Genomic DNA, 23577 nt, shown 5'->3' with positions numbered 1-23577 from the left:
TACTTGCTCTTACAAGACTGCTTATCTGCACAAAGCTTTCAGGGATGTCCTAGCTCTGGGCCTTCTCCCTCTCTGAAGCTGAGCTGTAATTGGCAGAGGGGCTCAGAAGCTGTTACAGAGGGACTTAAGGACAGCACAGTTAAATGGCAGCGCTGAAGAAAAGAGAAGAGAGTGTATTTCATCCTGCAAAGTTGCCCAGCTCGCTGTGTGGTTGTGACAGTTAAGTTATTTCTAATAGCCCTCAGTAGAGGCTGTTGGTAGCACAGACATCCAAGCTTTTGTGGCACTGGCAGCAATGAAACGCATCTCCTGCTTGCTGTGGGGATGGAGGGCAGGCTCCGGGTGCGCGAGGGGGTGCAGTGCAAACGCTTCAAATTGCATGTTTAATTTCCCTGTGCCCTCAAGAGGGTCAAAGTCGATGGAAAGCCCAGAGAAGAGCGTTGCGCGGTTCAGTACAGGGAGCAAGCCAAGGCTTAAATAGACATTAATATTCTTGCTCCTGCCACTAACTTACTAAATTAACGTGGGCAAGCTATTTCACTTCTTGGTGCCTTTAGTTTCCTCCCGTGTACTAAACACAGTTAATGAATCTGGCCTCCTTCACAGACTGCACTGAAACCCGCAGATGGAGCGTGCCACAGCAGGCATTGTGTCCTTCTTACCAGCGCTGTTGAGTGCATTTGTAAAACAAAAATCAGCACCTTCCTGTGTGGAGTTCCCCGGGCTCCCAGCCATCTCCTGGTGGGATCCTCAGCATGCCGGGTGGGAAAGTGTCTGCTCCCAAGGGCAAGAGCTGCCTCTCTCCCTCGTTAATTAGAGGGAGAAAGGCGCCGCTGAGCCTCGGTGGGGAGTGCCCTGCCTGTAATAAGAAGGAGCAAAGCTGTGGGAAGCTGCCTTTTGGGGGAGATATTAATTCGTGCCTCAGCCACCAAATCCCTGTTGTCTCTCCGTTGGCCCCTCTGAGCTTGTGTAACCCTTAGGGGCCTGTCCAGGGCGTGCCTGCAAGTAAGGCTTACAGCTCGGGGGAGATTTTCTTTAAGAGAGTGTATGGGGTCCTGGGGCTGTAAGGAAGCTTATGGTGTGGTGCTGTTCCCGAGGAATGGGTCTGGTACTGGGACCCCACATCTCCCAGTGGGAATGATGCCTGCTCAGCACTTTGTAGGTGGTGTGATGGACAGGATAGTTCGCCTTTGTGGTGTGATGGACAGGACAGTTTGCCTTCTCTCTCCTCCTTTTCTTTTGCATCTTTCAGCTTTTTTGCCCATAGCCACAACAAGCAGCTCCTCGGATAACCATCGAGGGGGCCTATACAGTCCCTGGCTCAACGTGATGCTGATCCTTGCCAAGGCCATGGGAAGCTACCATGATATGTCTTTCAACCCTTCACTTGTAACTAGTTAACCTGGCATGGCTCCGTGCGGTGCAGCCGGACAGTTCCCCTGTGCACTCCGTCCCTGTGCCACCGTTCCTGAGCGGGAGCAGGTGACTCTGCCCCTCTTGGCACCGGGAGCGGAACCAAAGGATCCGTGTGGCTGCCTGCAGTGCTCCAAGAGGTCCCTCTGAGAGAGATTTAGTCTAGGTTTTGGTATCTCCTTTAGAGGAAAGGAAGAGGAAAGAAAAACTGCTGTGTTTGAGGTTTTGAGAGACCGTATGGACCAGTAAGTCTGTTTTCCCAGCTGTAGGGCTGGCGGCTGAGCTTTTTTGTTTTGTAATGAGGATGTGCGAGTTCAAAAGCAGGTCAGCTGTAGCTGCGTTAATGCTGATGGATCAGTGTGCAGGGCTGCCAAGGAAGCCTAATGCAGTCCCCAAAAAATTGATGGGCGGAAAGGGGCTGGATTATCATCCCACACTCGGCTTTCCCTGGGCATTGTGGTAACGCTTGGTGCTCTCATGAGGCAGGGCTGGACAGAGCCCTGAGCTGGGAGGAAAAGTGCTGGCTGCTTGCCCAGAGGGCTGCAAATACCCTGTGATACAGGAACGTGCCACTTGCTGGCCTGTGCCCAGGGAGAGAGCAAGGAAGAGTCCCCCTGTCGTCCTCCCCAGGAGGTCTGTGCCTGCCGCAGGCGAAGGGGCGTTGATTAGCGTAGTGCTCAAGAGACCAGGACTGAATTCCTTGGCGTGCCACACGCTTCCCGCGCGGCCTTGGAGGTGTCGCTGACTTCCTCTGCGTTTGCCCCCCGCCCCGCACCAGTGCAGCAGCTAGTAGCTGCAAGGAGCCTGTAAGGGCTATATCGGGTGGAGGGTGTGAGTTACCGCAGACTTCTCTGTTTCTGCTCTGTTAGGATACATGCGCTCTCCTGCAGCTCAGGTGATGTTCAGCTTGGATCTGGCCACCTGATGTTTAAAACAGCAGCAGGTGCCTCGCTTCCCCTCTGGTCTTGTACTTTGCTGTCTCACCGTTATTTTAGTATCTTGAAATTCTGGAGAAACAAATGCTTTTGTCATGCTGAAATATCAGTGTTCTGCGTCTGCCGACTGTAGCAGATTGCCACAGATTATAGGCACTAGGGAGGGCAAACGTTATCAGGATTTTCTTGCTGGATCTTTGAGGAAAGTGTCTTATTTTGTGTCCCTTCTCAACCTGATTTGCTCTATTGCACTCTCCCTCGGTGTGATGGGGAGAGTAGGAACTGCAGTGAATGGCAGGGCTGAATGGGACTGGGGAGGGATTGGTACCAGGCAAACACTCAGGAATTTAAGGCAATGACTTTCAGGTGTTGCAAGGACAGCCTGAATATTTGGTTAAGAGTTAAAGGCACTGACTAGATAGAAAGCTTGTTTGTGAGGGATAAAGTTGAAATCCCCTTCAGCAGGGGGGAACAGATGGGCAGCAAAAGCAGTGGGAGCGGGTGCTTCAGTGGATCCTCTCATCTCTCTGCACTGCAGCGCTTGCTCTTCTATTGCTGTTCTCCAGGCTTCCCCTCACCTGACTCCTCACTGTCCTGCCTGGATCAAGTTTTCTCATAACTGAGCCTCCGTTGAGTAAATCAACAGCACCTCAGCCCTCTTTGGCTCTAGGACCAACCCTGCTTTCTACTTGCTCTCTCACATCAGCACTGGCTTCTTGGAAGAGTACTCGAGTGGCTTGAGTTGTCCTGCCTCCTGTTGGAAACCATGAGTCTAGGCTGACGGACTACATACAGGCTGTTTGTGCTGCTGGCTAACCTGCTCAGAGTCAAGTCACATCAAGTCTTACGCTGTAATAGCAATATCCTTTCTCATCACCTCCTCCACCTTCCCCCTCAAACCTTGCAGAGCTAGGGTAAGTTCTGCGTAGCATTTCCACGCCTTTTCTTGGCATGGCAGTACTTCCTCCCACACGTGGTGGCTTCAAATCTACCCCAGCAGTGTTGTGGCAAGGGTACCTCAAAGCAACGTGAATCTCCCTTGATTTCATCAGCCTTATGTCTGGGATTTCTACAGCGGTAAAAGAACGTGTGTGGCAAGCCTTGAGAATTCATTCACACAGTATCAAGCGGATAGGTTAGCACATCCTACGATGTTGTTAGCTGAGATGCTGTTAACTGAATGCGTATGCGTTTGTAGCCCACGCCAAATGTGAAATAAAAAGTATTGGTTCTGCCATTGTCAAATCAGTTGGCTTAAAGCCTCCCAGCAGTCAAAGCTGACACACTTTGCATTTACCACACACCAGGAATGCATCTGATCAGTGGCTGTTTCCTGGCTGATGCATGGTGATTTATCTGCAGTGCACTTGCAGCTTCCAAAACTTGATTGCTTGCAAATGCATCAATTGCTTATTCATTTCCATCTGTAAATCTCAAGGGTTCTTCTCATTTTGTAAAAGCTCTAGCTGCTGAATGGTTCAAACTTGAACCTTGCAATGAAGGAAAGAGTAATGAAGTATTTCTCAGCCTGTCTTCTCAAAGCATTGTTATTTGTGATCCTCTTCGCAGAGCAGCTGTGGGTTTGCCTTCTTCAGCCTCTAGTGTAGAGTGCCCAGAGCTCCAACCCTTCTCTTCATCTTTACATTTAAAGGAAATTTCTGAGTGATAGTTCTCACTAGTGAGGTTTTGCTGCTGCTTTGCAGGTGGGAGAACAGGGCCCTTAACAGTTCAAATACAGCTGCCTCAGCTGTACGAGGACCTGAAGAGCGGTGCTCCGTGTCCGCCTTGCTGGAGAAGGTGGAACACGTGAAACCTTCACAAAAGAGAAGGTGAAAGAGGCTGTTCCAGGCTGTGACGATGCAGCAGGTGATTGCAAAGACAGAGGTGATCAGTCCTGCTTGGTCAAGCCAGGAAGATTTAGGATAGATGCAGGAGAAACACTGAGTATTAGGACTGAAATATTGCCAGAAACTAACTAGGGAAATTGTGATGCTTCTTGTGTTAGAAGTTTTCAAGAACAGATGAGACAAAGAGCTGCTGGTGACAGTCTGTGTGCATTTGTGTCTGTCTCAATGCAAGGAGGTGGACTGAGTGATGTCTGGAGCTTCATTTCTACAGGTCTCTGCCCTACTTCTCCCTTTCTCCAAAAATACGAGTTGGAAGAACCTCCTCTTGCCCATCTACTCTCCTCATAGAGCTGAAAGTTCAGCTTTGTGTTCTGTCGGGTTTTTACTTTCCACAAGGAGGGGGAAATGAGAGTACCCAGGTGGCTGCTGCTCTTCATGGTGTGATGGTGGAGCACAAGTTCTTCAGCATCAATCCCACGCAGGGGTGACAGCTGGGGGACGGAGGATTGGAGGGGGATCCCAGGCCTCCCATTCTCTCCTGTGCTGCTGTCTTGTGGGAGAAAATGGGGAGAAATACAGGGTGGAGCTTTTTGGCGGGGGGGGCGGGGGTTCATCACCTCACTGATGTTTTGGGAGCAGCTCTCCAAGTTCCTTTCCACTTGCTGATCCTCAGATTCCCTCCTTATCTGCAGCTGGAGAGGATGCAGTCCTGCTATTAGCCGTCATCCAAAGAGAATGTTCCTAGGCAGGAACAGAATGAAGCAAAGGGAAAGATAGTAATAGGGAAGGAGGATAGCAATACCTAAGAAAGAGCTGTGATGAAGCAATACCTAAGAAAGAGCTGTGATGAAGAGGGTAAATTAAGAAAGGACGTCATAAAGAAGAGTCACACCACCTGATTCAAAGCCCTTTGAAACTGAGGGGAGAATTTCCACTGTATTCAGTGAGATTTGAATTGAGCTGTAGCGGAAACAATTCATTGCATCATTTGCAAACATTGCAAAATTTGGTACAGCGGAGGGGAAAACACAGTCTTTGAAACAGACGGAAGGGAGACCTCTGCAATCTGGAGAACTTTTTAAGGGTCTGGAAGAGCTCTTCTCACTTGTCTGGGTTGTCAACACGGTACCGAGCCCTGGGTCCTGCCTAGGGATATCTTCAGGGAGCTCAACGATTGTGTGGGAACCTCTGTCAAACTGTGGCAGGTAGGAGAAGAGGGTGCGGACGCTTCCCTGTTGGGAGGTTGGAGGACATGTGTGTTGCTCCCCCATCTCTTCAGCTCTGCTCGTTGTTGTGGAAAAGCAGACAAAGATTCAGGCAAGGCTGAAGAGCGAGACCTCTGTTGGTGATGCTATTTTGGGCACAGTGGCTGCTTTTGCATCCCATCGAGTGAGAACTAGCTTCCCCTTGGAGGGGAATGACGTTTGGGGCACTAGACTATCTTAGTCTCCTCTGTAAATTCCCAGGAAGTTGGCCAGGTTTGATGTAATTTTGGATGTCTTTGGGAGTCCTTTGAGTCCTGCTGTCTGAATGCACTGTGTAATTGTTGTAGCTGGCGTGCATGAGCCTGCATTGCTACAGGTGTATGCACCACCTAAGAGAGAGTCTGTGGATGGCTTCTCTGGGCCAGCGTGTTAGATTTTAAAAGCTTCTGCTCTGCTCATGTGGATCCAGCTTTCTTTCTCCTTTAGTGACTTTAACGCTGCTGCTTACACTTTTCCTTCCTAATTCCTTCTGTCAGCCAAACATATCCCTGGCTTTCCATGTATCCCCAGCTACCTTGAGGTGTGGTTGCCAGCCCTGGGAAGCGCTCCCAAAGGAAGTAGATTGGGAGCCTGAAAGGGAATGTTCGATGTACAAATCCTCTTGATTTCCGAGGGAAAGTGGATGCCAAACTGTTAAGACTCCTTCAGCCTTTCTTCTCCTATTCCCGCATCTTGCAATAACCCAGTGGATGCGCGGTGGGAGTCCAGACTTGGTTCTGTTTAACCCAGGGCTGCAGTTGCATGTGCTCCAGCAATTTGCATGACTTTTCTGTGCCTTAATTTCCCCATCTGAAGGTGGCGGGGGGGATGCTTGCCTCCTTTGACCCGTACAGCTCTAACATCTTATATAAGGTGGGGTTTGTTCTTTGGTGAGCAGCTTTTCCTTTGCTATTGCTAACAGCTTGTGTAGGCCAAGTCACCTGGAAGGTTTAAGAGCTCTGTCTGCCGGCCGCATCCTGGCAGTCCCTGGCAAATATACTCGTGCTGTGGGTCTGCTGACATAGCAGTCTGTACATAGCGTGAGTTGGTGCTCTCAGGAGGCTCTGTGTCAGAGCAGCCAGAGCAGGGGGTTGATAACAGGGTCCATTGACAGGCCTAGACAAGGGGAGGTGAGGAGTCAGGTCTCAGCTCCATGCAAGGAGTCCAGTCAGGAGCAGCAGGAGACAGGCCTGGAGACAAGTTATTTGGAGCGTAGGTCTGAGGTCCACCCGAGACAGGACTGGAGACAGATGCACCAACAACACAGCTTAGGCAAGGACTGGGCTCCTTAAATATAGCTGCTGGACCAGTGGGCTAAGGATGCATGAGTGGGGGATCCCAGATCCTAGGTGAGGCTGCTTTGGGCAATTAAAGCTTATTACTATACTCAGGGCCCTGACACTGTGGAGGGAATATCGCGTGAATTGTCTGTCTTTTGTCTAATGATTGATCTGTGCTATTGAACTTGTCCCCTCCCTTTTTTTTTTTTTCCTCTCTAGCACCCCAAACCTGCCGGTCAAGATGCCAAAACCCAGCAAAGTGAACCAGGCCTTGGCAGGTAATGATTCCTCTCTGCTTTATCTGCTTTGTCCCTAGAGTTATGCAATTAAATGTTTTCCTTCTCTGTGATACTTACTTTCTATTTTTAGTTTTCAGGAAGAGTCTGAAATGTCTCTGAGGATAGAGAGGTTTTAGGCCCAAAGACTGTTCTTAAAGGCCAAGAGGGGCATATTTGGGAGAGAATGGGAAGGTCAGACCTTAGCAACTGTTTTTTTCAGCTGTGCTAGTCTTGAGGCTTTATGTTCCTGTCCCATTTTGGATGCAGGTTTGAATGCTGGTCAGTATCTGAGGTTGAAGGCCAATACCTTTCTAATGCAAGCACTAGGAGAACAGGACATGATCTGATGTGTAGTCAGTGTCTCTTAATAGGAGAGATAAGTGGATGGAGCTTGCTGATGGATCTGCTGAGCACATTTCTGAACCTGCGGTCTGTGGTTTAGAGCTGGGTCACAAGACATCAGAAGTTGGCTCTGAAGTGAGTGGGTTTATTTTGGGTTTGAGTATTCATCTTCTCCTGTATGTGTGGGTGAGCAAGTAGCACAGGGGAGCACGTGGATCAGGCTAAACATTAGCTGTTGACTTGCTGCTTTTGTTTCGTCAAGGAGGAAGGCTGCGTTGCAAGACAGTGTGTGGAATTTTTTAACGTGATTTTATTTCACAAGCTGAGGTGGTCCTGTTTTTCAGTCCTTTAGACTGGAAAACGGTTGTGGCACGTTGTCTTAGGAAAAAGAAGAGCCAGAAGTTGAACCAGACATTCTTTCCTGTAGCAGCAGAAATACAAGTTTCTTGTTATCATCAAAACCTGTGAATATGATCCTAAATATGGCTGAGGAGTGGGTCTAGGAAAGATGAAAGTGCCAGTTTTCAATGTGAATTTTCAGAGTAGATTTGCCTGTTAAACATGAAATGGCATTGCCTTGAAAATGACAGCTCGCACTTGCAGCTTTCAGTGAAAGCATTTCTACTTTAAGTGCCAAAAACTGTCGGTATATTTTATCTGTTTCGATTCAGCTAGCTCCAAACCAAGGGAACTCTGGTCTGGTAGTGCCTTAGGAACCACATGTTCTGCTAATAGCAAGTGTCGTCTTCATACCCAGACTGATCGTGCACTTGAAATCATATCGTGACGCAATACCTCAGTGGTAGATGCATGAAAAAGACCTGGCATACAATATTTTCTGTGGTTTTCTATGCCGACTTTGGACACCAAAGAATATCTATCGGTCATCTCCTTTCTCTCTTGTCTGTGCATGGTCTATGAGATTGTTAGCTCCTTGAACACTGTGGACTTCACTTCTGAGCTTACAGAGGCTCTTTCTTACTCTTTGAAAAAATATTTACCACCTTATTCCAGGAAAGTTGATTGTGTTCTCTCTCCTGAGCGTAGAGATTTATCCTTCCTAAGAGTGATCCACTAGTGTTGATGATCTAGTTGTCCAATGTTAGCACCATCTTGAAAATCGTGCCTTGCATGCCTCTAAAGCAGACTGGGCACTACATAAAGGCTAATACTGGATGTCCTCTAACAGATCCAGATGGTCTGATTGCCTGGTTAGCAATTCAGTCTAAAAGACTTTGTGGAAATGAGATGTCAAGTCAGGCTTAGACCTCAGCTGTAATGCTTTGAATTTGGTCCCCTGGCTAATAGCAGGAACTGTATGATTAATTAGTTAATCACATAGAGATAAATAACAGCCAAGAACCGAAGAGCCCTGCTCAATCAATCCAGCCTGTAAGAATGTTGTTAACTGTGATCATGTTCTATGTGTATAAGTCATTGGAAAAGGCAAATATGCATGGTCTGGTTTTTGCTTGCATGTTACATCTGGATGTAAAAGGCTGCAGGAGCCCTCAGTAAAATTAGACATTTACCACCATTTAATAAAATAACATGCAAAAGTTATGTTTGCAGTCATTTTTTTCTCTTGTTGGAGGCTGGGGGTGCAGCAGAGAGAGAATAATTATTCATTTTAATAATCTGTAGCTCTCTATGAGGCAGCTGGTGAGACGCATGCTGAGCTGCAGTGGAGTTCAGAGCTGCGTGCGCTAGGATGAGCGTGGTCAGTGCACAGGCACCCCCCAAGGCTAGTGTCTCCTTCAGTTCTGAATCTTCCCAGGATATAGCTTTGATGAGTGCTGCGCTGCTTTCTGCCAAATGTGACAGACCTCAGAGGTGCAAGGGAGGAGAAAAGTCTGAATGTGAGTCTGTCTGTTAAAATAAAGTAGAAGCAGAGGAAAGATCTGGACAAGTTAATTAGCAAGTGAGAGGAAAATAAATGTCTGGGAACGTTTCTGGTAAAAAGCAAGCCGTGGAGTTCTGGTAACAAGGCCAAATTTTATTGAAACTTTAATTGGCCGGGCCTTTAGGGACATCTCCTCCCCCTCTTGCTCTGCTCTGTTTCTAGGACCTCTTCTGGGAAGTGTTATTTTGTTCATATTTAAAATCCTGCAGATGGTCTCTGATTTACTTATTCTTCAGATCATTCCATAACACACAGCCTGGGCCTCTTCTGTTTCTCAGTCCCCACGGCATGACCGTTTTCTTCAGTGTGTCAGTGGAGATGGGGGAAAGGCTGGGGACCCGAAGGCCTCTGCGATAACCGTTGGGGAGAGGGGTGTTTCTGTGGTCCCCAGCATTAACTGTGGTTTTGCAGGGTCTGTCTCACAACATGCCTTGCTCTGATATCTTGTCTTGGCTGGCATCCGGCCCTTTTGGGATGGTTAAAATGCCTTACCTTGTCTTACCTATCTTTAACTATCTTTGGCTAGCTAAAAGCTAGGTGTCTAGCTTAGTGGTCATGTATGCTGCCTCCCCAGTCAGTAAAGAGAAATTGGCCTCTTCAAGCAGTAGAGCAATGTCAACCCACAGGCCACAGGTGCTTCTGCTGACTATCAGGAACGCTTTCTCAGCCGTAGAGGGAGTGCAGTCCCTGAAGTTGAGCTAGGTGACCTCCAGCCTTGCTACCAAACTGGAACTCTGCAGGATTCTGCCTCGCTTTGTTGATCCACAAAAAAAATTTTCTTTTTCTTGGAAGCTGTGTCCAAAAGTGTCACAGCCTTTGGTCTCCATCTTGAGGTGCTTCTCAGCAGCTTTTATTCCAGTTTGAAGCAGGAAAAATGAAACCCCTGAATCCTGGAAGTTGTCTCTGGAAAGGCTACAGATGCCTCTATTGGAAACAAAAGGAACTTTTTTGATGGATAAACAGGTAATCCTGCTGGTCTGAATGAAGAGATGGGTTTTGTTTGTGCGGGGAGGGTCTGAGGATCTCTTTGAGTGAGGAATTCTTAACGTTGTGAACCCCATGTGTTCTAAAAAAACAGCTCGGCATCCCAGAAATCATGAAGCGGACTCTAAAACGCCGGTTTATGCAACAAAGTTAGTTCTTTTTCCTTACCTTTTGCTATATTAACACTTCAAGGTGCATGGTTCATGGGGAAACTTGTCTTTTAAGTCTTTTTTTTCTTTCAAAATTTGGTTAGCATGGTGAAATGCCAGCATAGAGGCCGAAGTAGACAGTTGAATGACAGTTTTGGTGTTTAAGGATCAGCTGGTCTAACATCTTTTGGGAGTAATGTAGTTTATCCGGTGTGCCTGGGGGCTGGGCGGTGGACTAGGACTTCATACTTCACTCGTATGAAGTCCCTTCGAATATATTTTTTTAAGATAAGGGCTGGAAATTAGGTGTGTTTTGGGGTTTTTTTTGTTTGTTTTTTAATGAAGGCAAGTGTTTCTTGTTCATGTGATTCCTCGAGCTGGGGGCACTTTGAAACATGCCAAACTTAATGATTTTGCTAATGTATATAATCGTACAAATTAGCAGCGCTCCACTGTGTCTCCAAGACAAAGTTCTGCCGTTTCCCCAAGTTCTGTCATTTCCCCTCTACCTGCTTAAGTCCAAGACTGGAACCAAACCCGGACCAACCTGTGCAAATATACCAAAAGTCTGTGCAAGGATAAATCAGCAGCCAGAACCAGTGACTGGAGGAGTGTGTTAGACTGGATGCATGAGAAAGTGACTGACTGATGCTAATTACATTATGTAAGTGCGTTTTCCCCATGCTCAACTCCCGCAAGTTGCAGGATATTGCGAAAGTGCCTTATTTACATGGCAGGCTGAGAAAAGCTGGTAAATGTTGTCATAGCTGCAGCGAAAATAATTTTAGCCCCAAGGAGTTGGTGACGTTTTACTTCTGGCCAGGTAGATGCTTTGAGCAAGAGAAAAGAGGCAGTTTTTGTGTGTGTGTTTTATTGCACACATTCATAGAAATATATCTGATGCCAAAGCATGCTTTGAGAGCCTTTCTGTCCTTTTCCCCCTTCAGTCCTTAAAGGGAAGAAACCCAGCAGTCAATGGAAAGTTCAGTAATGTTTTTCAAACTCCTAGAGGTGGGCTAGTGAGCAGCAGTAACTTTCAGGAATGCAAGGGCATCCAAAGCAGTCTTGATCTGCACAAGCTTTTATCTTGTTGCAGCTGGGCCTGGTGTCTTCAAGCGGCAATTACCCAAGTCCAGGGCTGAATTCACTCCATTCATTGTGTGTCTCCCCAAAGGCAGAAGTGGAAAATGACCTTTTCCTGGCCAGCGTGAGATTGTCACTGGGAGAACACCTGGGGTCGGATAATCCTCCTGATCCCACGTATGACCTGTGTTTTATGTCTCTATGGAAGCATAGATATGTTTGCAGCTCATGAAATGAAAGAGAGAAAGTTCCTGGAATAAATGTTTATTTTCTTTGCGTTTACTTAAGATATTAGCAAGTAATTTTGGATATGTTATTCAAGGTATCGGTAGGGCTATATTAAAGGCTGACTGAACTAAGTTGAGGTTCTGTGGCTCGTGTTTTCACTTGGTCTAATTTTGGAGGAAACATTTTTATTTTCTGACTTTAAGAATCTGTGAATTCAGTTGTTCAGCTTCTGCTTCTGTTGATGTTTTTTTTTTTAATGGGCTCTGCATGCTACCTTAGCAAGATTGTATTGATCTCATCAACAGAGAACATTAATTTTGCATTTGCCGATCAGTCAGATGTGCGGTAGGTGGTGATAATCTCTGTTAGCCTTTGGACTTTCTCTTCAAATGGCAGTCTTTGCAATCGATGTCATCACATTGCTTAGAAGCAGACGTTTTGGAGATGATTTTACCACTTCCTTTTCTGCACCCCAGCTGAAGAATTGCATTTTGAAATCTTTGTTGGGTCTGACTCTAATGGCCTGAGCTATTCTCTCCTTCCTGTGAGAAGGTCCAGCATCTTGCCTGCTTTTCAAGAACATTGTTTTTTAGGGTTCTTGAATCAGCCGCTGCTCTGGTAATACCTTTATTTGTCCCGTAACCAGCTAAAAGTGGAAAATAAGTGTCTGGTGTGCACGCAGGTGATAGCTTTGGTGCTGTAGCTGAGCTTCAAATGTTCTGCTTTATTCATTCCCTTAGAAAGCAAGTAGATCTTGTTACGGAAACATTTGAGCTGTTGCTTAAGGCTTTGCAGAAGTAGTGAAGGACTTTTGGTTTGGATTGGGATAGAGAACACACACTAGGCTTGTGGTCTGTAGTTCAAGACTTAAAGGAAGTTATTTTGATTGTGAAATTTCTGGATCTCATTTTCAGTTAGAGGCGTGCTGGCTTATGCCAACAACTTCGGAGGCTCTACTTGGCTCTGCCTGCTGAGAACCTATTGCTGTGCCATTGGTAGGCTGAGGGTTGCTAACTTAATGTTTGCCTGCTTTACAGATCCTCTTCTTTCCCTTCAGCTCCTGGGGAGAGAGGAAAGGGGCTGCACATTAGATCCAGATCAGCAAAGGTGGTACCTCATGGGGATGATCTGAGCCTTCCTGATTTGGTGTTGCCTATTCCTGCTTGGAAGTTCATGGTGTCACATGTAGAAGCTCTTCCAAGGCCAGGAACGTGAGCTTCTGGTGCCAGATTTGGCAGGAGCTGCAGAGCAGAGATTTTCTTCATCCTGAACTGCAGACCTGAGAATCAGTGGGCAAGAGTGGGAATAGCTTAGACAGCTATGTGCTGGTGCTCACACATTGCACCTATTTTCTGTACCTCTTTAACTCATCTGCTGAAGTAACCTTCCTACCCTCATCCTTTTTTTCTTTTTTCATCATTTTTGACACAACTACGTTTTGACCATATTTCCGTGGTGCCCATTGCCTTGGTGTAAGTCAAAACAGCTGTTTAGAGTGCTGGAAAGGGCTAGCTTAGCTTTTTGCTGCCTGGCGTTATTTTCCAAAGAGGAGGTGCATGTTTAGTTGTTAAATGATGCATCGGGCAGTCTGATCTGCTGGCAGAACTAGCTCTGCCAGAGGTTCTTGGGTAACCTTGGACAAATTGCTTCATCTATCTGTGCCCCTTTCCCCATCCGGTGAAATCCTTTCTCCCAGGCTCTGTGTCTGTCTGTAAGCCTTTTCATGTCCTTAGATGAGAAAGCTTTAGTAAAAGCTTCTGACTGTGGATAAAGAAAGGACTCGAACAGCTACTGGCATGCTTGTATTTGAGCCTTTGGGAAACAGGTGCAAAATGCAGTCAGGATGGTATAGGAATAGTTCTGACTTCGGGGCATTTTACACAGACTTTGCACAAGGGACAACACTGTTACAACAGTGTTACAACACTTGGGTTCTTGGCTAGTTGTGTATTTCGGGCAGAAAATAGTCTTGCCGCTTGCACACAAAACTGGCTGATGTTTCCCATCAGAATTTGATTTTGCAGTCATTTTTGCCTTGCATGGGCAAGGTACCTCATTTTGTCCTGAAAGAGCATGTTTGCTTTTATATCTTCCTTTCCCAACCCAGCTGAATATGGGTTTGGGGGTGGGGGGGGAATCTTTAAAAACCTCAGCTTTGGTCATGGATTTCTGTACAGGAATCTCAGGATGCTGTCAAAATTTTCCTTAGTATTAGGATGTGGTTTTCCATGGGCTACTGTAAGAAGAAGCTTTTGAGGAAACGCTTGCTTTTAGATCATCTGCTGTCAGTCTGCATTCATGAGCATTTTTTAGTTCTGGTGGTAGCTGTGACAGGCAGGAATTTGCTTCTTGGGAACGCTAGGGCAGGTGTCTTCCTGAATGAAGCAGTATGTTACCTTAGAAGTGTTATAGCTTGTAACTGGCCTGGGTTTCATGGGCAAACATCATATTAGATCGGCATGATCAGTCCTGTAGCGCTCTGTGTGCCAATTTTACCTTCAGGGAATGGCTGTCCTTTTTAATGATTCATTAGTTTTAACAAAGCACATCCAGTGAATGCAGCTGCTCTTGTTGGCTGGGCTGGGGGAGGGTAAGAAGTCAGACTTAAATTGCAACTGGGGGTGCTAGGAAAAAAGTGAGTGCCAAGGAAGAGATTGTGCGAGGAGAGACGGGAACTGCCATCATAGATCAAACGGGCTTTGTTTGGCAGGGGTTTAAATGGAGCAGCTCCAGTCCACGATCAGCCCAGGACCATAGGAGAATTCAAAGACAGTAAAGCCACGTCCAGCGCTAGCATGGGGATTAATTCAGTGCGACACCTTTGAAACACTTAGCTTTAAGGGGGAGTAGCTGAGCAGAGCCTCTAGATGTTACAGTCAATGCACCCAATCTTCCAGGCCCCGAGGGTCCGTGCTGCTTGCAGGACTCCTGTAAACTGGAGGGATTTGCACTATAACAGACCTAAAATGCCCGAGGAGCCATGAAGCCAAGGCAAAGAGAAGGGTCAAACACCAGCTCAGAGGGTCGTGGGTGAGACTTGTGCCCATATTTCCCTGCTTTAATTTGCTGTCTGAGCTCTTCCCTCTAGAGGCCTCTGGATCCTGTCTGTGTGCTGATTCCAACCCGATTGCCTCTCGGATGTTTTATATTCTCTGAATCAAGGGCTTGGATTTTGTTTTATTTTATCTTTTTAATTTTCTTTGAAAGATTAATTTTTATTTATTTTTTTTTTAATGAATGTGTTTCCCCGTTGTTTCCTTCCTGCATGTTGATCTCGTATCCGCTGTAGGCATGACGGCTATTCTGATGTCAGCCGCTGGACTCCCCGTGCACCTCACCTGTGTGCCGCAAGCTGCCAGCACCCATAAAGCCACTAAAAAACACAGCTCAGTTAAGGAGGGGAGGAAAGTGTCCAAGAAAGGTAGTTCCTGCTGAAACTCTGATATTTGTTTCCATCTCCTTCTCTTTATCTCTCTGCACTTGTTCTTCCTCCCTCCTTTCCTCTTGTCTCTCCCCTCACCCTCTTGGCTCTTCTAATTTGACTGATGTTCATCCCATCAGGAGGAGAAGTAGGACGCTTCTGGCCTGTGTGGTCTCTGAGAGGCTGTAAAATAAGATGATAAAATAGACCCTGCCCTGTGGAAGCTCTGCTCGTTTTCATCAGTCATTAAAGCTGGAGCAACCCAGTAGTAGGTCTCTATGCATGTCGGAGGCCTCTGCAGTCTCCCCCATGGTCCCTCCACGCCCTGTTGGGGAGCCCTGGAGATCCGTGTACCAGGACCTTCTCTGACTCATTTGTGGGGCAAGTCTGGGAGCTGAGGGACCCTCATGGAGAATGTTAATCCATATGTTTGTTCAAGAGAAGGTCTGCTTGTGAGCCATGCTTGTCATGACTGAGCCATGGGATGAGAAAGATCTTTCAGATGAGCAGGCCCCTGAGTCATTTAGGGCTTTCAAGGTCAAATTATACTGGGTTTATTTGCTCTGTCTCGGGTGGAAGGCAGTGAAGTGGAGCCGTCTCTGGTAGACATGCTGTGGCAGGAGGGCTGGGAAGGGCTGCGCTACCCCAGCCCTCCTGCCAAGCTGAGCCATCTCTAGGGCAGGACCTTCATTCCTCTTCTTGTGTCGCTGGCGTTCTGCACCCTCAGCCTTGTGGAGGCTGAGGGTTCCCGATTTAGAGCCTGGGTCCTGTTCATGTGTGTCAGCCCTGCCTTGAGACTCTGCTGGGGTGTATGTGAATCCCACCTGGTGTCACTGTACGTGTTGCTTGTCAGCCCAGGTGCAGGTGTCCTGGGACGGTCAACTTCTGCCACCAAACCCAAGATGCTTCTTTGTCGCATAAGAGAAGGGGAGCTACTGGCTCCAGATTTCTACCTGAGCGAGGCGTTTAGCATGGAGATGCTTGTATTTAAGAGAAAGAGGGAAGAGGCATGAAGCGGAGGGCAAGAGGCATCTGCTGTCTCAGGGAGTATGTTGGTGCCAATATCTCTCTTCTTCAATCTGTGCATGCAGCGAGGAGCAGTGTGGGTCGAGGCTTGATGGGGAAGTGGGGTCGGAACCTGTTTGAAGGAGGCAGGAAGGAAAATAGAAAGTATATGCGGAGGGAAGTATCTTGGTGAATGCTTTATGGAGATGAGGACCACAAGAATGAGAAAGAGCGCACAAGTGTGGAGTAGGATGTGTGACAGGAGGAGGAGGAAGAAAGCAGGGGGCGGCAGGAGAAGCAGCAAAGAACAGGAGGAGCAAAGCAAAATGTGAGGTGAAGGAGAAAAACCAAGTGGAGGTGGGTGGCAGAGGGGGGGGCTGAATGAGGAACTCGCTGCACAGAGCCAGCTGGCAAGGTGGCGGCTAAAACCTGTTCCTGGTATTTAACTCTCTCAGTGCAGGCGGTATCGATACAGCCCTCTGCAGTGACAGACAGCTCCTGCTTCAGGGTGTTCCTGGCCGCGTAAGAGGGACGGGGCTGTGCAGCAGAAGTGCCCTGTAAACTCACAGTGCAGAAACAGAGTTGCAAAGCACCCAGGGCCTCCCACAGAGGCACTTAAACACGTCTGTTGCTGTTAGCGCAGCTCCAGCAGCTCGCAGCGGAGGTGGTTGCCTGCAGTCTCCTACCAGGGAGTAGAGCCTGGCCATGGACTCACAGGGGATGGGGGCAGTCTGGCCTCGTAGGTGCCACGTGCAGTGAGGCTGAGCAATGGAAAGGCAGAGAGCAGAGCTCTCTCATTTATTTAATGAATGTAGCCCCGTTTACTGCAAGGTGTGGCCATAACCATACAGTCTTGGTCTCCTGAAGTCTCTCCTGCCCTGCAGTGTGGTTGGCTGTCTTGGTACAGCACCGAGCACAGAAGGGCTCTGCACTGCTCAAAGCCTCCAGCCCTACCTGGGCTGGGGGTTAAGCCCTTAGAGTGTAAGCAATTGGGTTGTTTGCAAGAGTATGATGTTATTAGGAGAATGTATCTTGGGACTGTCGAACAGGATGGGGAGAGCAGCCCGCACAGAGCACGAGATGAGTGAACGGAGATGGCTGGTGGGTGAAACGGATGGGGCAGTGGGTGTGTACGTGAGAGAGCGTGACCTGATCCGGGTGTCTGCTGAACGAGTGGGTTCGGGGGAGCAGAGGGGTCGTTATACTCATGAGGGACATCACATATGCAGTCTGCCAGCCCAGGACACCGTCTCCTCCGCAAGATGCCGGTTCTTCAGTGCTTGGCGCAGCACCTGGGAACACACGCTTGTTGCCCGCGTGGGCTGTGTAGCCGAACCCCAGCCAAAGGCTGGCTTTGCTCAGGCAGGCGCTGCTGAGCACTGCCTTCCTGTGGCCCCGCGTCCGCGCCAGCCGCGGGGGAGTCGCAGCCCGCATGTCGCGGCGGGGGCGTCTGGGCAGCGTGGGAGCTGGCTTAGCCCCAGCGCTGTGCCAGGGCCTGCTGTGCCAGTCTGGAGAGCTGGGCCCTGCATGGCTGCTAGCTCTCTGCTGCGGCTCACCAATGCCATCTACTGGGGTGAGAAAGACTCAGGCCTGAGGAGCACAGAGGGGACACCAGAGGAGGGATGAATGTCTGTGACAGGGGCACCAAACAGCTGCTTCTCCCATCTGGCAATGCAGGATTTGCCCCAGCCATCCTGGTCAGGATATGCTCTAGTGGAGGTGCGTTGCTGGCTCTGCTGTTTCCAGTGCTGACCTATGAGGAGGGAGTGCCTTTCTTTGTTTAAAATTTGTTAAAATCCACCCACTTATTTCAGAAAGTGAGATTGCCACTCCTGCAGAGTACAGCTCCCTAGATGAAGAGGGTGCTTAGTACCTCCTAGAAACAAGCTCTGTTTGTGCAACACCCCTCCTGGCTTAGAAACGCTGTTCTGCAGTGAAAGTACGAGCCTGGCTTTTGATCAGACTGTTCTTTTTCCCTTTACAGACCCTCTAGCTATAAGGGGCAGAGATGGGCCTGCTTCACGCTCTAACTTTCTGAATCATATGCCCTTCTCTTTCCTCTGTCACAGCCCTCCAGATTTTTCCATCAAGCACTCGAGCAAGAATGGTGCATCCAGGTGCAAGCGCATCCGTGTGCAGTGCAAGCTGGTGCTGCAGTAGGTGGTGGTGGGTGCAGTGTGCCCTTGCCATGCCCCTTCTTGCTCCCCTGGGGTTCCCTCCTGTGGCTGCAAACCGCAGCCCTTCCCAGCAGATACGGGCTGTAGCAGGAGCAGACAGCAGCATGGGCCTGTTTGCCCCAGTTGGCACCTTTCTGTCCTGCCCTCGCTGCGGCACCCCGCCAAGCCCAGCAGGCAGCCCTGCTGCAGCGGAGTCCAGCAGGGCCAGCGCGGACAGGTCTGTGGTGTAGCCCTGTGGCAGTCCCCATGGGCAATTCCTATAGCACCATATGTTTTGAGTACATGGAATATTTTAAGGATGAACCTGTGCCTGCATGCCAGTCCGTCTGCATGGTGGTTGAGGCAGAGCTGATGGAACTGCAGCCAGTTATGTGAATAGCTGCGTTATGTTAAACAAAGGTGCTAATTAGTCAGGATTCGTTAATGTTGTGTTCTGGCAGTGATGTGTCTGGTGCAGATGAATCCTGTCCTGTAGATGCTGCAGTGCTGTCTCGGGGAACCCACGGTCTCTAAGCAGGCAGCGCGCCGCCGGTGTTGGCGCGTGGCCCGGCAGCGAGTCTGCCCTCATGATCAATGAGCGCTGCGTTCCCGCTGCTCGGCAGGGCTCTGCGCTTCCTCAGGCTGCTGCAGTCGCTGCTCCAAGCCAACACTTGGGCTGTGCTGTGCAGTCAGTGCAGGCTGAGACCGCGTTAGGTTTCCTGAAGGCGAGTGGGTTGTCCAGCTCTCTCCTAACAGTGCTGCGAAGAAGTGGAGACTGCAGCAGCAGAGCTTCCCTGCTTTCCCAGGGGACTTCAGGAGGTGTGAGGGGAGAATGTGTCTTTTTGGAGGGGCCAGTGTGCCTCTCATTACCCTTTTGACTGATGGGATCACCGTGCACTATTGCCCTGGCGTGGAGGTTTCTCTGCAGTTCCTCTCTGGGGAGGATGGTCGCGTGTAGAGCAGAGCGCTCACAAAGGGAGAGGAAATGAGCACACGTGTCCTTTCCTGCCAGGCACGCCAGGATCTGACCAGGCGGGGGAGTAATCCCAGCTGACTCTCTCAGATTGTTCCCTGTGCAGTCCTGGATCCATCTGCGGCTGGTGCTGCTTTGGCTGTCTGCAGACCGTGCCAGTGCCTGCAGGAAGGGTGGGACTGGGGAGTCCATTGGGGAATAGGGAAGCTCACTATTCCAGTGTGGGATGACCTCTGCTAAAGGAGACAGGCTGTAGAAACAGGGGAGCTCTGTGTCACAAGCAGAGCAGCCTGGTTGCTTGGTTATCCTGCTGAACTGCTACACATGAAGAAACTTGTTCCTAATGCTAAGCCTCCCCTCACCCTCCTGGTCTTTGGGCAGCCCTTTTGGGAATTGATACCAGTAGGTCGAGCCCTGCCGAGTCTAGGGAACTGAGGGCGGAGATGATGAGAGTTAGGTGACTGTCTATGACATTAACTGGAAGCAACCTGTGTCTGGCCTATGTAGCCTATCAAAAGAAGAGTCTAACTGTTAACCATATGGATCACTTTGGGATACAGAAGGAGGTATGTTGCTGCTGCAAGCATTTGGTTGCTGAACAAGGAGTCAAAACACATCTGTTAAATGTTACCCATGGTAAGCCCTTGCTTCAGCAAGCAGTTTATTATCTACAGGGAGGAAGGGGAAGCATTAAGAAAAATCATTATTCCTCTCTTTGTAAATGAAAGAATGGTAAACATTCCTTTACATCCCAGATAAATCAATAGCACAACATTAGGCCAGCTGGTGATAAACAACATTGTTTGATTCTGCTATTGCATTTTCAATCCACTATTGAATCCTGGTAGCTATAGGGACTGAACAGGCTTTGATGATCCTGAGAGACTGATAAAACAAAGCAAATTTGGAAGCAAATACTTTTATAGAGCAAATGGTCCAATAAGGAAGAGATTCATGTGCTGAACAAGGCGTGGCTTATATTCTCCAAGCTGCTGTGACTGTGTAGGCCTGGTTCTGGCTCCCAATGTATCACTGGCAGTTGACTGCCAGGTGTGCTGGTCTGCCTAGGGGAGAGTCACTCTCAGAGGTATGGCTATGTGGGCTCAGCCACCCATGCTGAAACCAAGTCCTCAGCATCAAAAGCCTTTCTTGGAACTGGACATTCAAGCACTTGCAGCTGAGGACAGAATTTGTAATAGTGTCTGGGCTCCCCAGCTCTTTCTCTAAACAGCTTTGGTGGAACTAGATGCCTCAGAGCATTATCACAGCAAAGTGATAGGAACAGGGCATTTCCTATGCCCAAATCAGAAATTCCACCATGGAAGCCCATCAGGTACAGGTTTCCTGGGGTAGACCAAAGGGTACATCCCCCTCTTCTGCCCATCTGGTTGCCCCCAGCTCCATGCTAATCCCAGCTAGTGAGATGGCGTAGCATCATCTGCTTTGCCCAGAACACCTATTCTGCCCTCTGGCAAACTCTGCAAGAACGTTGTCCTCACTCTTACCCAACTCTGCGCCGGGATTTGTGTCGCCTCTTTTTGATGTCAGTTGAATGAGCATGGCCAGTTCTTGGGCAAGACATCTCTTTGTTTCTCTGGGCTGCTACAGAGGAAAGAAAGACAACGGTGAGAGTTCTGCACAGCAGGGGCTGCAGAGAAAGAAAGTCCTCCACTGTCTTGATCAAGGTGAATTTCTTTAAAGCCGCTCAAATTTGTTGTGCTGATGGGAACAGGTGAGCTGGGGTGTTCTGCCAAGCAGTGGGCTGGTGTCTGTGTGCTGGTGTAACACACCGTGTCTGCTGGCTTTCCTCGCTGTCTTCAGCCGCCTCATCCGCGTATGTTTCTGGCATTGCCTTCTCCAGCCCTTAGCCAGAGGAGACAAAAAAGAAGGTCAGTTCAAAAAGAGACACCTGGAAAAAACAGTCAGAAGGAGAAGGACTTGCTGGTCAGTTTGACAGGCAGCGTGGGATCCTCAGGAATGGGAACATTGTGGTCGCTGTGATCAGATTTTTGTGGAAGCAGGTGGAGGTACAGTGGATAGATAACATCTAACCCTGCTCGCACGGTGTTCTTCAGCGAGGTGCTCAAAGCCTGCAAAGCAGAGGGAGCTGAAGCCTCCATCTTCCCTGTGATGGTGAAGGACTCTTGCAGTTACAGATCAGAGCCCGGTTCCAACTGCTGCACGTGGAAGTGCTGCCCCTTGCAACTCGTTCCTGGCTACCACTTCTTCATGTGTTGCCTGTGAGCAAGGTCCCAGCAGAGAGGATTTCTGGATCCACTTTCCTCCTTTGGAAAAGGCAAGGCAAGGAAGAGATTTTCCTTGTGAGGCCTGGTGATGAGGCCTCGAAGCAGCCCTTTGCACTGCTGAGCTCTTAGGCTGAGAGCTGGAAGGCTGGGGCTTGCCCAGCCTCTTGGCTTATTTTCCTCACTGTCTTGTAGCAGCTCATGTAAATGCATTCCCAAGGGATTTTGGCATGCCGTTGAGGTGGAACACACCTGTTTCTGGGTTCCTGTGTTTGTTTTATTATTATTAATGCGTCTTTTATCCTGTTACCTCCTTCCTGGCTAAGGGTCTCTGGAGGGCCAGATGGGTGATCCTCAGAAGCCTGCTCTGCCTGCAATGTCAGACATTGCTCCTCCTGCCCAGTGCTGGCAGCCCAGCACCAGCCCCTGTTCCTGCAGGGATTCCAGCGAGGGGCCTGGGAGGAGACTTTCTTATCATCTCCTGACTTCATTTTCTTGCTGTCTGCACTCAGAATTATACCTTGCTCCCCCTCCCATTGCCAGAGGCCTACTGTTTCAGGATGGCCAGGTATCCCCTTCTGAAAACATATCTTCTTAATGACGCTATCTTAATGAACTCCCAATTAATCAATCTTCCTTAGCTAAATGATTTTCCACCCGCAGTAGCTTTTTACCTCCCTTGCTTGTATTGCCCTGAAGTTAACTTGTTCCCAATGAAAAGGTATATAACTCTGATTGCATCTCATCAACTGTCTCTGTCGTGAGACCTTCTGCTGTCCTCCAGGGTGCCCCTGGAGTGCTAACCACATGCAGAGCTGGCTGTTCAGGGGAACAGGAATCTCCTACTTGGTACAGGAGCTGAGGAAAGGACCTGAGCCATCCAGGTCTCTGCCTGTTGAATGACAGTGTCACCTGTGACGTGTGAACTGTCCTCCCCTTCTGCTTCGCCGTGTTGGCCTCTACCATGAAAAGTAACTATCCAGAACATGGCACCCACTCCTTCCTCCTGGTGACAGCAGCTACTTTTTTGGGTGACAGAACAGCTCAGGGAGGCAGTGCTGGCTCTGGTGTGGCTGTCTGTTTGTCCGCAGCATGGCTTATTCAACTGCAGAGACAACTCTGGTGAACCTCCATCTTCCCTGAAAGCACCAGAGTTGATAGGGAGAGCTGAAGATGTGTGGTGTGCAAGTACACCCGCAGGTCTGACACCCAACTCTTGCACATGGTGATGCTGCATAAGGTGCACAGGTGCTCTACCTCTACCTGGGAGCACAGCCATTAAAAGCACCTTTCTGTATTAAAGCACAATCTGTGCCCTACAGTGGCTTAGAAACTTCTTCAAGAGCGGAGCTCTTTATGAGGAGGTGTATGACTTTCTCATGAGGCCCTGGGGTATCGGGCATCGATGCTCCTGAGCTATACAGCCTTTGCTAGCACTTCCCTTGCTCCCAGAACAGCCCTGGCAGCCAGGATAGGAGAAGAGAATGGGCAAGAGAGAACTACACCTTCACCGACCTGTCTGTCACAACACTGCTTTTCTCCTTCCTCCTCTCTCTCACAAGTAAATTTGGGGCAAAGCAGGAAGGACAGGCAAGGAATTCCCCTAGCCAAGGGACAGATCTCTTTTGCCTCCTGCCAGGTGGAGTCATAACCCTGCTTGTGTAAACATTTCCTTTTATAGGCTGGTGGAAGAACTTGGCAGCCTCCATGATGGGCCTGATGACTGGTAAGGAGCTCATAATCTCTTGCACAGGGCTGAACACCCTGCAAAAGTGTCAGTGGTGCTCCCTTACTGTCTGTAGGGTGACAGGACTAGCCACAGGTTCCTGCAGGCAAGGCCTTGCTGGGTAGCTCTGCTGGTAGTAGAAAGGACTGGCTGGGAGTTGAGGCTATATCTGATGTTCTCACCAGGAACTCACTCAGGATACTGTGTGTTTGCTGCTTGGTCCTTTATGCTGGCTCCCATAATGCTTCAGCGTGGATGGCGCATCTGCGAGATCTGCTGCTGCGTGCAGACAGCCTGCAAAACTCCATCTCAGGCTTCTCATAAAGCTTTGAGAGGGCTTGTGATGGCGTGGGGGAACCAGACCTGC

General features: G+C 48.9%; 1 protein-coding gene across 12 annotated transcripts in view; it reads left to right on the top strand.

Moving 5' to 3' along the window:
• DTX2 (deltex E3 ubiquitin ligase 2) overlaps nt 1-23577 on the top strand; it is a 46490-nt gene that overhangs the window by 18049 nt on the left and 4864 nt on the right. For 3 of the 12 annotated variants that reach the window (XM_068909504.1, XM_068909515.1, XM_068909502.1), the window contains 3 exons: nt 6939-6997; nt 14976-15107; nt 23166-23210. In XM_068909504.1, coding sequence (XP_068765605.1) covers nt 6939-6997; nt 14976-15107; nt 23166-23210 — 236 coding nt within the window. The remainder of the gene's footprint in view (nt 1-6938; nt 6998-14975; nt 15108-23165; nt 23211-23577) is intronic. The other 9 variants (XM_068909510.1, XM_068909512.1, XM_009678097.2 and 6 more) reach the window with 3 other exon arrangements.

The sequence above is a fragment of the Struthio camelus genome, chromosome 16 (genome assembly GCF_040807025.1).
Source record: "Struthio camelus isolate bStrCam1 chromosome 16, bStrCam1.hap1, whole genome shotgun sequence".
Classification (NCBI taxonomy): Eukaryota; Metazoa; Chordata; class Aves; order Struthioniformes; family Struthionidae; genus Struthio; species Struthio camelus.
The sequence above is the reverse complement of the archived record's forward strand: the minus strand, read 5'-3'. Positions and strand labels throughout refer to the sequence as shown.